General features: G+C 52.6%; 1 protein-coding gene across 10 annotated transcripts in view; it reads left to right on the top strand.

The window, feature by feature from the left end:
- Nucleotides 1-12,846, top strand: part of Asap2 (ArfGAP with SH3 domain, ankyrin repeat and PH domain 2) — a 130,573-nt gene that overhangs the window by 111,656 nt on the left and 6,071 nt on the right. For 7 of the 10 annotated variants that reach the window (XM_048804838.1, XM_048804843.1, XM_048804839.1 and 4 more), the window contains 4 exons: nt 756-869; nt 3,001-3,253; nt 5,826-5,960; nt 7,631-7,796. In XM_048804838.1, coding sequence (XP_048660795.1) covers nt 756-869; nt 3,001-3,253; nt 5,826-5,960; nt 7,631-7,796 — 668 coding nt within the window. The remainder of the gene's footprint in view (nt 1-755; nt 870-3,000; nt 3,254-5,825; nt 5,961-7,630; nt 7,797-12,846) is intronic. The other 3 variants (XM_048804844.1, XM_048804845.1, XM_048804846.1) reach the window with 1 other exon arrangement.

Genomic DNA, 12,846 nt, shown 5'->3' with positions numbered 1-12,846 from the left:
TTATACCCCTTTGCAAGGTTATGGTGAGAGTTACTATTGAATCTGTAAAGCACTCAGCAAGTAGATATTCAGTGCTTGACCCACGGAACTTTTGATAACAAATGCTACAGGAGTGGGCTAAGTGACAGTTTCTGTTCTAGACATTTCAGATCCGCATCTCGTGCAATCTTTGAACTACTCTATGACAGAGTTTCTGCTGTCATGGAGGAGGAAGCAGACACAAGGTCATATTGCTTCTGTCTGGCTCTACAAAGCAGTAAGCCCTGCTGCCCTAAATACCACTGTGTGATAAATTAGCTTCTGTGCACCTAGAATGGAATTAGCTGTCTACCTTGAGAGAACTGGGGAGATAGTTGTTCCGATCACTCATTCAGGGCTTCATGCTTGTTCGAGTCGACAAGCTAGGTTACCAGTGAACGTAGTCCTTCTCCTAGTAGGGTTGAATTTGCTTGCATATGTAGTGCTGGTACCTGCAGGCTGATCCTTTAGGTTCCAAACATCCCTTGCCCGTGTACAGTACTTCACAGTTTATAAGCACCCGCTGGTGCTGCCAGGATTGAATGTGAAGGTTATTCTGTCAATCAGGTAGAGGGGGATTAACTGCACCCAGGGGCTGGAAGGAGCTTGCTCTGGATGGAGTGCAGGCTCCCGTCCTCCTGGGCTGCCTGTCTGCTGTCTGTCTAAACAGCCTGCAGATCCCTGCCTCTATGCCCAGGGTGTTGGCAGCAGTGCTGACTGTCCTTTGTTCTTCCCAGCTGACTCAGGCGCTATCTGGAAGGTTTAACTCTCACGTCCACGTGGAGTATGAGTGGCGGCTACTCCATGAAGACCTGGACGAGAGTGACGATGACGTGGATGAGAAGCTGCAGGTCTGTGTGGGTCGCCACCTGTGCACAGAGCCCACAATGGGTCCTGCCTGGAGCCCAGGAAGAAAGCTTTCTATAGAGAGGGAATGTAGCTGCTCTCAGTGTTTAGACCCCCCCCAGTAGGTTTTGGGTTTATCTCTTCCACCACCTCCGCTGCCTCCCAGCTCCTCTGCACTCCACTGGAGAGAGAGGCCAACTCTGCAGTCGTAGGCAGCTCCCTGCCTGTACTTCTGGGGCTGCAGAGGAAGCTACTTACTGTGGAGCCCCGGGTGGAAGAGCCAAGTCTCCTCTGTCCCAGGTCCTCACGGTCACCTGGCTGGGCATGTTTGCCTGGCTGATCTCAAAAACTTCAAATGAAATCATTCCACAGCCCTTGGATCTCCCTATGTCTAACCCCTTCCTTTTGGGCTGGGGACATTGAAACCTCAAGAGAGGTTGCTTGGCCAAGGTGAAGTATGCATTTCCAGATGGCCTTGGAACCAGAAGGAGGGCTCTTGCTGCTGGTCCAGCTCTGTTCTCAGCACACACACACACTGCCTGGCACGTGTGGGTGGCCCAGGATGGCTGCCACCTTCACCCAGGTCTCATCTGAGAGTCAAGCTCGAGGAGCCTTGCTGCAAAACCCACTCTCGCAGCTCCCCCAGTGGCCAGCAGCCCTGGGAAGGGTTCCGGGTTAAAATGAGGGGAAATGGCATGGTGAGCACACTTTCCTGTTTCGCTGTGTGACTTTCATGTTCTGAAGTACATTGAGGATTTACTAGATGGAGAGAGGATTGACATGGGTGAAAGGGAGATGGACAGCATTTCTGAAACCCTGGCTCATCCACCTGTACTGACCATTCCTTAGAATACAGAATAAGAAATTTCTTCACTGAGTTAATACAAAACAGCATCAAAGCAAGAAGAGCTAATTTCATGCTTACCTGCCTTTAAAACAAAACAAAACAAAAACAACTGGAAGCCTCTGCTGTGAGGAGTCTGCAGCACCTCTCCGTCCTGGGAGCAGCGGTAGAGCAGGCTGGTGCCCAGGAGAGCAGCAGCAAGGCTTGCTTGGGCCTGGCGTCCTGAAACCCAGACTCTGCCACCCACTGCCTTTCTTTTCAGCAGAGAGTGGCAGGTGTTTTGTTCCCTCATCTGTGGGCCCTGTTGGAATGTAGAAATCTGTGTAAAGAGCCACCACATTCTGCACCCTGAGCCCGGCTTGACCAGAGCCTGGTGTGGGGTGGACAGTCCTGTGAGAGGGAGCCGGCAGCTGATGCCGAGAACCTGCCGTGCTCCTGGGACTGTGCTGGAGGAACAGTGGAAGTCGTACCCATTAACAGATAGGGGTGAGGGTGGCAAGGTTAAGTGATTTGCTCATGGTCATAGCTACTATTCTGAGGCTGACATTTGAAGTGCAAGTGGCATCTAAGCTTGTGAGTCATGATTGGATACATAGGTTTGCAGTAAAGCACGGGGAGAGTAGGAGTGGATAAACTCTTAGCGAGCCAGACAGTAAATACTTGAGGCTCCTTGGTCAGAAATGTCCGTTTTTATTGCCACTACTCAGCTTTGCCAGGGTGGTTCAAAAGCAGGCATAGACAGTATGTAAGTGATAGGGCACAGCTATCTTTTCATAAAAAATTATTTATTAAAACAGGGCAGCCCACAGGCCAAGGCTGGCTGACCCCTGAGTTAGAGGAATCTCAGGAGTTTCTGTGAATGTGGGAGAACACATTGATCTGGGGTGATCAGCTGTAGAGCTGTCGGTGTGATTGCAGCTAGGTGGCCAGAGTCATCCGTGTTGTTCTAAAACATAAGGTAGTGTGTTTGGAAAGGGGAACCCGGGAGACAGGAAGAGCTAGTTAGAGATGACTCTAGCCAGTAAAATGAAATGGCTCCCTTCACAGAATGGAGAATTGTAACTTGTGAGCCATGGCTTTGGGAGCAGGCGGGGGGGTGGGGTAGTGGTGTACATGGGTGTTTCGATTACAAGACACCAGAGTGGTTTTTAAATCCTGCAGCTCTCCCGCCACAGGTGAGAGTCCTAGGCCAAGTGGAAGTGGTGCAAGTGTGGATTTCACAGCGGCATTGCCATCATCAGCCAGAGGTCCCCATCTCCACCTCACACCTCTGCTCTGACATTGCTTTACAGCCCAGTCCCAACCGGCGGGAGGACCGGCCTGTCAGTTTCTACCAGCTGGGATCCAGCCAGCTTCAGCCTAATGCCACGTCTTTGGCCAGAGATGCTGCCAACCTCACCAAGGACAAGCAGAGGGGGTTCATGCCCAGCATCGTGCAGAACGAGACCTATGGAGCCATCCTGAGTGGCAGCCCACCCCCATCCCAGCCGGCAGCCCCCACCACCACCAGTGCCCCCCCACTGCCACCTCGAAATGTCATCAAGGGTATGAAACTTCTTGGTCCCCTGCAGATACATTGAGGGTTTGGTTTGGGGGGGGAGGGGGGGTTTGAGAAATTTGCACCTGCTTTGCCCCCAAATAGGTGACGTTGGGCACATATTTTGTAGTTATTTTCTGTTTGCCTCCTAAAGAAATTCTACCATTTTTTTTCCTTTTTTTAGAATGCCAAATGGTGGTAGAGATCTTTGATTGGCTTCTTACTCTGGGCAGAGACATGGCTCCCATGTGGTCTGGGTGATGTGGGGCTGCCCCAGGCGGGCCTGGAGTGGGCTAGGGGATGCTCTCTGCAACCCTTACCCACATACTGCCCTTCCTGGCCTCTATTCTTTCTTTCCTTTCTTATTTCTCCTCTGTCGGCATCAGGGCCAGCCTGTAGCACCAGTGATTACTTCTTATCACCATGATTTTCATGGAATGAAGGAGAAAGATACTAGTTTGGGGAACAACGTTCAGCCTAATCGTAAAAATACAGAATCATGCTGGGCGCGGTGGTGCATGCCTGTAATCCCAGCAGCTCAGTAGGCTGAGGCAGGAGGATCGTGAGTTCAAAGCCAGCCTCAGCAAAAGCAAGGCACTAAGCAACTCAGTAAGACCCTGTCTCTAAATAAAATCCAAAATAGGGCTGGGGACATGGCTCCATGGTTGAGTGTCCCTGAGTTCAGTTCTCAGTACCTCACCACCACCACCAAAAAAAATACAGAATCCTCTCCCCCAGTGCTGTCAGTGTGAAAAGCTCACTCGACTTAACCTCAGCTGCTCTGTCTCAGCCACGGAGACTTAACAGGTGAGATTTTTTGTGTTTAAAATATGGAAACTGAAATCCTCAAGTAGTTTATCTAAGAGTGAGGAACAGCTGGCACTATGCTTCTTGAGGGCGGGCCTACCAAGTGACCAACTTACCCCAGACTGCACCTGACACCAAGGGCTGTGGCCTTCGGGGCTTCCTGGGGCAAGGAGGGCTGCTCAGTCTTCGCTGCTGAGCCTGGAGAGCCCAAGGGCCTCCCTAGAGCTGGTGTGGAGCCTGCGGCTGGTAGCTGTGGGGAGGGAAGTGTGGGGTGGTTCAGGTGCGCCCGTAGCCATGGGCCCTCACATTGCATGACATTGGCAGTGTGGCTGCACCCCATCTTGCCCCACTGTCCTGGGTATCACAAGGATCCTCCCACACAGCCCTGACCCAGCATTCAGGGGCCCAGGGGAATGATGTCCCAGGGACCACTGAGTCAGCCCTCAGCAGCAGTTGCATCCCTGTACCCCAGACCCAGGATCCAGCCTGCTCACCGCCCCTCGGCAGCCATGAGCTTTGTTGCCAGACAGCACGCGCTGGGCCTGATCCCAACTCTGAGCAAGGAGTGCAGTGGCCCGCTCAGTCACAGAGCACCTGCCCATCGCCCTCCAGGGCTGGCCGAGGCCATCTCAGTGCCCCGTCCCCCCTGTTCCCACATCTGGAGAGGCGTGTCTATTCTGAAAGGCTCAGACCCAAAGCATTTGGGCATTTTTATTCCCATTGGAGGCTTTTACTGGCTGGCTCTGGGTGTCGGGAGGAGAGATTCCATCCTGCCCTGTTGGGTGGAGGAAGAGTAGTGAAGCTCTTCTGCATTTCCAGGTTTCCTGGAATCAGATTTTTCTTTTTCTTTCCATTCTCATCTTCAGCTTCATTCTTTCTTCAGGTGCAATAGATTATACCCCTCACCTGCATCTCCCCTCTTCTCATTTTGTTCACACTTGGTCTAAAGGAAGCTCACAGCTCCCTTAGGTGTGGGTGATCTTGCGCTGTGGCCGACCCTGCCACAGGAAGGGCACTGAAGGCTCCTCCAGACCCTGGGCCTCCGGAGAGGGTGTGGCCTGTTTCACTGCCAGCCCCCCCCCCCCAGGCCGTACACAGCCAGGGACACAGGGTCACACCTATGCACTTGAGTAGATGGCAGGAGAATGATGTGACCAGGGAAGTGCCACCTCTTTGGGGGTTACCTGAACCTTCTGGGTTCTGTGTGCCAATCTGTAGCCAGAGAGTTTACAGGAAGTCAGGAGAAGGTCCTCCCCTGTGGCTGACCTGCAGCCTGCCCCACTTGTACAGGCTGGGAACAGGGTGCTGTCTGCATGGCTTGGGTGACTCCTATGGCCTGCAAGATACAATGGAAGGGCGGAGATGAGAAGTTCCGTGGTCCTCAAACAGAACATTGGGATATATTTTCAGTTAAGAATTTTTACACAGGGATTCTACCTCTTGGGTCCCCTTCTTCCTCCGGGAGAAGTCTTTTCTGCTGTCCTTTAATAAACTTCTAATTTCTACTCTGAAAAAAAAAAAAAAAAAGAATTTTTGCATTTCACCATCAGATTGAGAAAGCCAGCCAGGAATGTTCCCCGGACCATCTTTGGTTCAGCATCCATTGGTATCTGTCTTCCAGGTCGCAAAGATGAGAGTAAAGTTTCGGGTTCTACTTGCCGTTCTAGAAGGGTCAGAGTGACCACTGATAAGTGAGAGGATCAATAACGCAGTGTTTTGTTTCTGTTTTTGTTCTGTGTGTGTGCACGTGTGTGTGCGTGTGCGTGGGTTTAGTTCAGGCAGCCTCCTCAGCTAACACCCTGTGGAAGACAAACTCTGTAGGTGTGGACGGTGTAAGCAGGCAGCGATCTTCGTCAGATCCGCCAGCTGTCCACCCACCGCTGCCCCCTCTTCGAGTGACATCTACCAGTACGTTTTTTTTTCCTTTCTCCTTCTTGCCAGTGGGCCTCCTAGGTCTGGAAGGCAGGGGGCGCTGTTGGCAGCCACCTGGGGAGACAGCTCTGGGGCCGCACACCCGCAGGCAGACCGCACCGGCCCCCAGCCCCAGCACGCCCCGATGGCCCGCTCACTCTCCTCTGCCTTGCAAAGCATTCACTAGACCAGCTGCTGGTCCTCTGCACACCACCCCAGAGCTCTTGTTTCCTTCAGCCAGTTGGTGATTTTCAATATTTGGGGACAGTCATTTTGATTATAACCTGGCATGGGTTTTTTTCGAATACCAGCATGTGGTTGAAAGTACCCAAAGCCTTGTGGGGAGAAGCAGCAGGAAGAGGTCTTTCTCCCGTGGGAGATCCCCGGGTCAGTGACGGGAGCCCTGGGCCCTGCCCTCTCTGCCCCCTGCTCTCCTGGGCTCTGGCGGAGGGGCACCCAGCATCTCTAGGTATCAGGGCTTCCAGAGCATTGGGAGTATTCCTAGACTGACATGTTGTGGCTTTCTTAAAATAGCTAAATTAGCTGGGTGCAGTGGCACATGCCTGTAATCCCAGTGACTCGAGAGGCCGAGGCAGGAGGATCACAAGTTCAAGGCCATCTTGGGCAACTTGGTGAGACCCGGAAAAAACTGAAAAAAACAAATAAAAGGGCTGGGGTGTAGCTCAGTAGTTGAGCACCCTGGATCCAATTTCCAGTGCCACAGGAAGAAGAAAAAGCTAAAATTAACATCAACTGCTGAGGCACCCACCACCCGGCTGCACAGCCAGAGGCTCGCAAGAGGCCAGAGCCCTCTTTCCTCCTCTCTTGCCTCTCAGGCTGACCCGTGGGCTCCCCAGGCCTGTCTTTCTGCTTTTCCTTTAAAAGGGAACAAGAGGAAGGGGCACAAAAGGACTGCCCACTGGGTGGCTTCGTGGCCTCACCCCACCTGGTCGCCAGTGGCCTCATTCCTGCTGGCTTGTCCTGTGCCTTACGTGTGAGCTCCCACCCGGAGGCAGCCACCACCTGTGACAGTGACCTGGTGCTTTGTCAGGAGAACGGGTGGAGGCAGGCTGGGCTGAGGATCCACTTCCCTCTCTTACCTGCTCTGCCCCTGAGCAGAAGCACTCGGTTTCCTCGAGCCCCAGCCTCGGGTCTGTGAAGTCAGATGATCATAGAGCCTTTGCCCTGCCCACCTCACAGACTGGGGACCTGTACCAAGTCGCTCCTCACGATCTGTCCTCAGACTTGTCCCTGCTCAGCTGCCTGGTAAATGGGTGGGGCCTCCTTCCTTCTGGGGATGGGCCTGCTCTGGCTAAGAGAGTCCTGGCTGAGCAGACCCATCTCCCAGGGCAGAGGCCAGGCCTGGACCCGGCCCCAACCAGCCTCCTGCTGCCTGTTCAGAGTCAGGGGCAGGACCAGGTACTGGCTTCCCCACCGGGTCTAGCAGAGAAAACAGGCCAGCAGAAGAGTTTCGATCATGCTCGAGCTTCCTGGGTGCTTGACTAGGACCCCCTCCCTCCCTCCATAGTTTCCTGAAATGCAGGAGGACACCCAGCAGGTGTGTTCCCCTGGAGACTCTAGGGAAGAGGACCCTGGTTGAGGCCACTGGGGAAGAGATGGGTATAGGGCTGGGGCTGACTTGTCTCCTCTCCCTTCTCTCTCTGCAGACCCTCTGGCCCCCACGCCACCCCCTCCTGTGGCCAAGATGCCCAGCATGCTAGAAGCCTTGAGCCAGTCGAGCAAGCCTCCCCAGCCTGGGGCCTCACAGAGCAGGCCCCCGCCCCTGCCGCCCCAGCCTCCCAGCCGCCTGCCTCAGAAGAAGCCTGCTCCTGGGTAACACCACCCCTCCCTGCCTCCTGGCCTAGTCACACTGGCTGGGCCTGCGTCCAGCGTTCTGGGGGCTTCCAAGTGGCAGTGGGCCCCTTACTCATGCTGGAAGTCTCCACTGCTGGTGCCCAGGCATGTGAGATCCATCAGCTCTTGAGGGTCTTACAATTAATTCAAGAATTTTTTTAACGGAAAATTTCTTACAAATGTATATCTTAAATTCACGTAGTGAGTTTAGATCTTCGTTTAGTACAGACGCGGGGGTTTTTTGGAGTAAAGTCCTCAAGACAGGCTCTCTACGTTCTGTCTGTTGTCCACTCAAGAAAGGTCATCTTGCACATGTGGACCCTCAGCAGTGTGAGGCACGTTTCTTCAAATAAGAACATTTGCTTTGGTACACACAGTGCAACCAACAAAACCGGGACATTGCCTGGATATTCAGCCACCTCCCACCCTCACCCACAATCCTCGTGTCCGAGTGCTGCAGAGGAGCCCAGGTTCTCTCTCTTATCTGGGTCTTTACAGAGGGAACGTCTGTTTAAGGGGAACACTGCTGAGAAGCCGGGGCCCTGGTGATGGGTAGTCTCATTGCTGGGATGGGTCATGGTCTTGGTCTGAATCAGGAAGTGCACACACGTGTACGCTGCTAAATGTACACGCATAAGCACGCGCACGTGTGTGCATTTTGTGCCTTCCTATAGTGAATCTGCGAGGTCACAGTTTCACTTGTTCTGGTGACAAACCACACCAGAACTGACTGAAGCGAGACATACCATTTTATTCTTCTCTCGTTGTTGGGAATCTGTTTAACACAGTGGCTGGCTCGCCTGGCTCCACAGCATGTACGACCTCAGCTGAAGACTCCCCGAGGTCAGGGTCAGTTAGGGTTGACGCGTCGGAGGACTGGCAAGGAGGCCTCCTTCACAGGTCTGGCAGCTGAGGCCTGTTGTCTGTTGGACCTCAGCTGGGGCTGTCAACCAGAACACCTCCGTGCCCAGCCTCCTGGGTGCTGTGGGCTTCCTCATAGCAGGGGGTCTGGGCCTGGACACTGGCCGGCATTGCTGTCACTAAGTCCAGCAGTGACAGAGTCCAGCGACAGTGAGGGCCAGGGCGTGGCGTGGCACCAGACAGCTGGACAGAGTCCACAGGGCCCTAGACTTCGGGGGCAGTTCTGATTTTCTACTTTCCCGTTCTTGTTGCTCCCTTTTCTGAAGATGAGAACCCTGTTCCATGCCTCCTCGGGTGATTGGTGTCCCTTTATGGAACCGCTCCCATCACTGCCTCCACCCCTCCCCTTTGCTCAAGCCCCTTTCTGTGCTTGGGTCAGTCCTGTTCCGGGAACCCCACTGAAGGCACAGCCTCTGGCCCCACGGCCACCATCCCTCACCACTCCCATCAGGCAGCCCTCCGGGGGTTAGCCCTCTGTGTTCCCCTCAGGCCGGCCTGTCCCCCTCTGCAGGCTGCCCCCTCCTGCTTGTTCTTTAGCTCCAGTGTGAGGTCTGTGCCACCAGACTGCTGCATGGATGGGCATCTCATCAGGTGCCATTCTAGCTGGAAGGGCGCCCTCCAATTCTGTGCAACTTCACTGTGTGTGTGTGTGTGTGTCTGTTTTAATTCTCTTTGGACATCAGATCTACTCAGCTTTCCTCTAAAGGTATCATCTTTTCTCTTTTGATTGAATAACGTAACTGTTCTGACAGCTCCCCCAATCTCAGGGTGGACCTGAGGCAGTTAAACTCTTCTCCCTTCTATCCCAGACCCAAGACTAGACCCAGAGCCCTCCATCTTCTGACTCCGCCCTGTTTACCCCTTGGGCCTAGAGGTGCTTCTGGGACAGGTGGGGGGATACGCGAGCTGTGCACGCCTGTCCACCAGAGCCGGTCACAGGGCCCCGCCGCCCAGAAGCCAGGCTGAAGAGCAGCCCCTGGCCTGGCTCTGCACCGAGGAGGGGGAAGGGATTGCCCTCATCAGGTGGCCCTCTGGGCGCCTCTTTTCCCTTCCTGCTTTGTTCGCTTGCTCATCTTATCTTCTGAGGGGCTTTCTAAGTCTCACCTTCAGTTTTCCTCCTGGGTTCTCCATGTCTGCGCTCCTTCTCAAGTTAAACTTTTTTATGGCACCCTGTTCTTGTTTCACATGGGATCACTTTCTCTCTCTGAAAATATTAATGATTTAATGTTTTGGAGTGTTAAGTGTGTGTTTTCATTGGTGCTCTTCTGTGTAGTGTTTCTTCCACATCGTTTGGGCCTCTGCATGACAGAGACTGTTCCAATGAGCAGTTCTCTGTGCCGTCTGTGTCTGCTGCACACAAAAAAACAACTAGAGGACTGGTGCTATAGCTCAATGGCAGTGTTTTCCTAGCGTGTGTAAGGTACTGGGTTTAATCCTTAGCAAATAAAATAAAGGCATTCTTTCCATCTACAACTACCAAAAATATTTAAAACAAAAACCAACAACTGGCAGTTGGACGTGGTAATCCTTGCTAGTTGGGAGGCCGAGGCAGGAGGATTAGAAGTTTGAGGCCAGCCTGGGAAACTTAGCAAAAAATAAAATGGCTGGGTATGTCTCTGTGTGGTAGAACACCCCTGGATTCAATCCCCAGTCAGTACTTCAAAAACTAACCAAACCCCAGCTGGTACACAGGCTGGCTACACAGGTCTCCCTGAGGAGTGGTCTGGTGGGCTGTTGAGAAACTCAGAATTTGGGCCTTTTTTCTTGGATAACTCGGGTTCCCTGGCCTCTTGCTGGGAGGGTATACATTTTGTGGGAGTTGAGTAAGGAAATAAAGTCAAGCTTGTACCTAGTCCCTCTTCTGTGGGATATGCCAACAGTTGCACTTAGTGTCCTGTCCAGGGCCTCTGCTTTGCCCTCTGCAGAAGCAGCTTCTTCTGTAGGTGGAGGGAAGTGCCACCTCTTTGGGGTGGGGTGGGAGTCCAGGACTCGGAGCCTCCTCCGAGGGAGTCTGGCAAATCCTTCTGTTATTGCTGCTCTGTCTCCCCTTCCTGAGGTCCTGGGCCTCACTGGGCCCACAGGACACGTGGGTGCGCTCCCGGCCTTTCCTGGTGGTGGCATAGGCTCGCCCTCCTCACACCAGCGGGTGGTTACATTCACCCTGCCAGTTCCAGCTTCCAAAATTGTGTTTCTCCTTCAGCTCTTTGTTCTTTTGGTTTGAATTTTTGTTTTCAGTCCTTTTCCTTGGGAGGAAATAGACGTATTGCAGTGGGTGGTGGTGGGATGGTGCTGGGAATGGAACCCAGAGTCTGTACTCTATCAATGATCTACAACTCCAGGTTGCTATTTTTTTTTTAATATTTATTTTTTAGTTGCAGTTGGACAGAATACCTTTATTTTATTTATTTTTATGTGGTGCTGAGGATCAAACCCAGGGCTTCACACGTGCTAGGCAAGTGCTCTACCACTAAGCCACAACCCCAGCCCTAGGCTGCTGTTTTAAACCCACTTTCAGAACTTTTAAAGTGCAGGTCACCTTACTAAAATATAATGTACATACCCCTGCCTTCCTGTGCTTTGGGGATTTTTTGTTTGCTTATGTTTTTGTTTTATTCTGTACTAGAGATTGAACCCAGGGACAGTCACTGAACCACATCCCCCGTCTTTTTTATTTTTTTATTTTGAGACAGGGTCTCACTAAATTGCTTAGGGCCTTGCTTAGTTGCTGAAGCTGGCCTCAAACTTGGGGTCCTTCTGCCTTGGCCTCCCTTCCCGAGTTCCTAGGATGACAGTCATGTGCCACCATGTCTGGCCCTGCCTTCCTAGTCCTAAACAGCAGTATGATTTATAAACAGTTACTTAATGACACTGTCACGATTATGCTTTCAAGTTCCCAATTATTGTTTTTGCTTTAACCAAATGGCCACTGGCTGTGCTCCTAGTTCCAGTGTCACTTTCTTTCTCCTTCCTTGTAATGGCCTCTGGTCTGCTGTCTCCAAGCTGCTCTGCTTTTAAGAGCTCAAATCATGTCTTAAAGTCCCAGACAAGGAACAGTTAGCTCCCAGCACTCACCAGGGAGTACCCAGGACAGTGGTGTCTGCCGGGTGATGACTTGTGGTTCTTTCCAGCTGCTCTCCTGGCTCCTGCAGAGTCCCAGCTAGAGGTTGCGGGATGGGTGTCCTCTGTAGCCTGTTCTTCCTGGTTTTAACGTGGTTGGAAGGGATGTTGCAGGTCAGAAAGAGCAGGTGCAGTCAGAGGGTCCAAGACAGGTTCCAGTGCACGAGGTCCCGTTGCTCCCAGTGGAGCTCTGCTGTCAAAGTGATGCACAGTGTATCATCTTGTAAAAGAAGCACCCCCACCCCACCGATTATTTGAAAATCAGGATTTCAATGATAGTCAAATAGTTGAGACTTCATGATCCACAAAGACTAAAAATTTTACTGTCTGATCCTTTTAAAAAATTTTTTAGTTGTAGATGGACACAATACCTTTATTTTTATGGGGTGCTGAGGATCAACCCAGTACCTCACATGTGCAAGGCGCACGCTCTACCACTGAGCTACAATCCCAGCCCCCTGTCTGATCCTTTAAAGAAAATACCTGCTCTCCCCACACACACTCCCATGAGCCTGTGTAGCTGAGGAGCTACACAGGTAGCTGAGTGGCTACTGGCGAGGGGCAGCCTGATGGGTCTGCTAGTCACTTACCTCGAGAGTCGGTGCAGATAACAAATGAGGCTGTCAGGTGGGTGGACCCTTTGCTTCTTTGAAAGTAATAACAAAACCAGTGTTGCATTTCCTCCACGTGCATTCTGAGACGCAGACACCACTGCTCTTGGTGGGTACATTCTGGGCAGCAGAGGAAGCCTCTGACGGAAATGAGGGTGTGGGGGAGCGAATGCAGCCTCTGGCTTCTCCTGGCCTCTCCTGCTGCTCCAGCCCCTCCCACCCACCTCCCATGTGGGGCTCCACCCTAGGTCCACTTAGACCCCCGCTGCTGAAAAGGCCTCTTCTTTTAGCCCATCACAGACCTTTGCCTCTTGTCCTTGTTTTGAGGACTGACATCTGGTGTCACACCTACAGATGGAAATGCCAGTTCTCAGCAACCC

The sequence above is a fragment of the Marmota marmota genome, unplaced genomic scaffold, assembly GCF_001458135.2.
Source record: "Marmota marmota marmota unplaced genomic scaffold, marMar, whole genome shotgun sequence".
NCBI lineage: Eukaryota > Metazoa > Chordata > Mammalia > Rodentia > Sciuridae > Marmota > Marmota marmota.
Note: the sequence above shows the minus strand (reverse complement) of the source record. Positions and strands in the feature narration are given on the sequence as shown.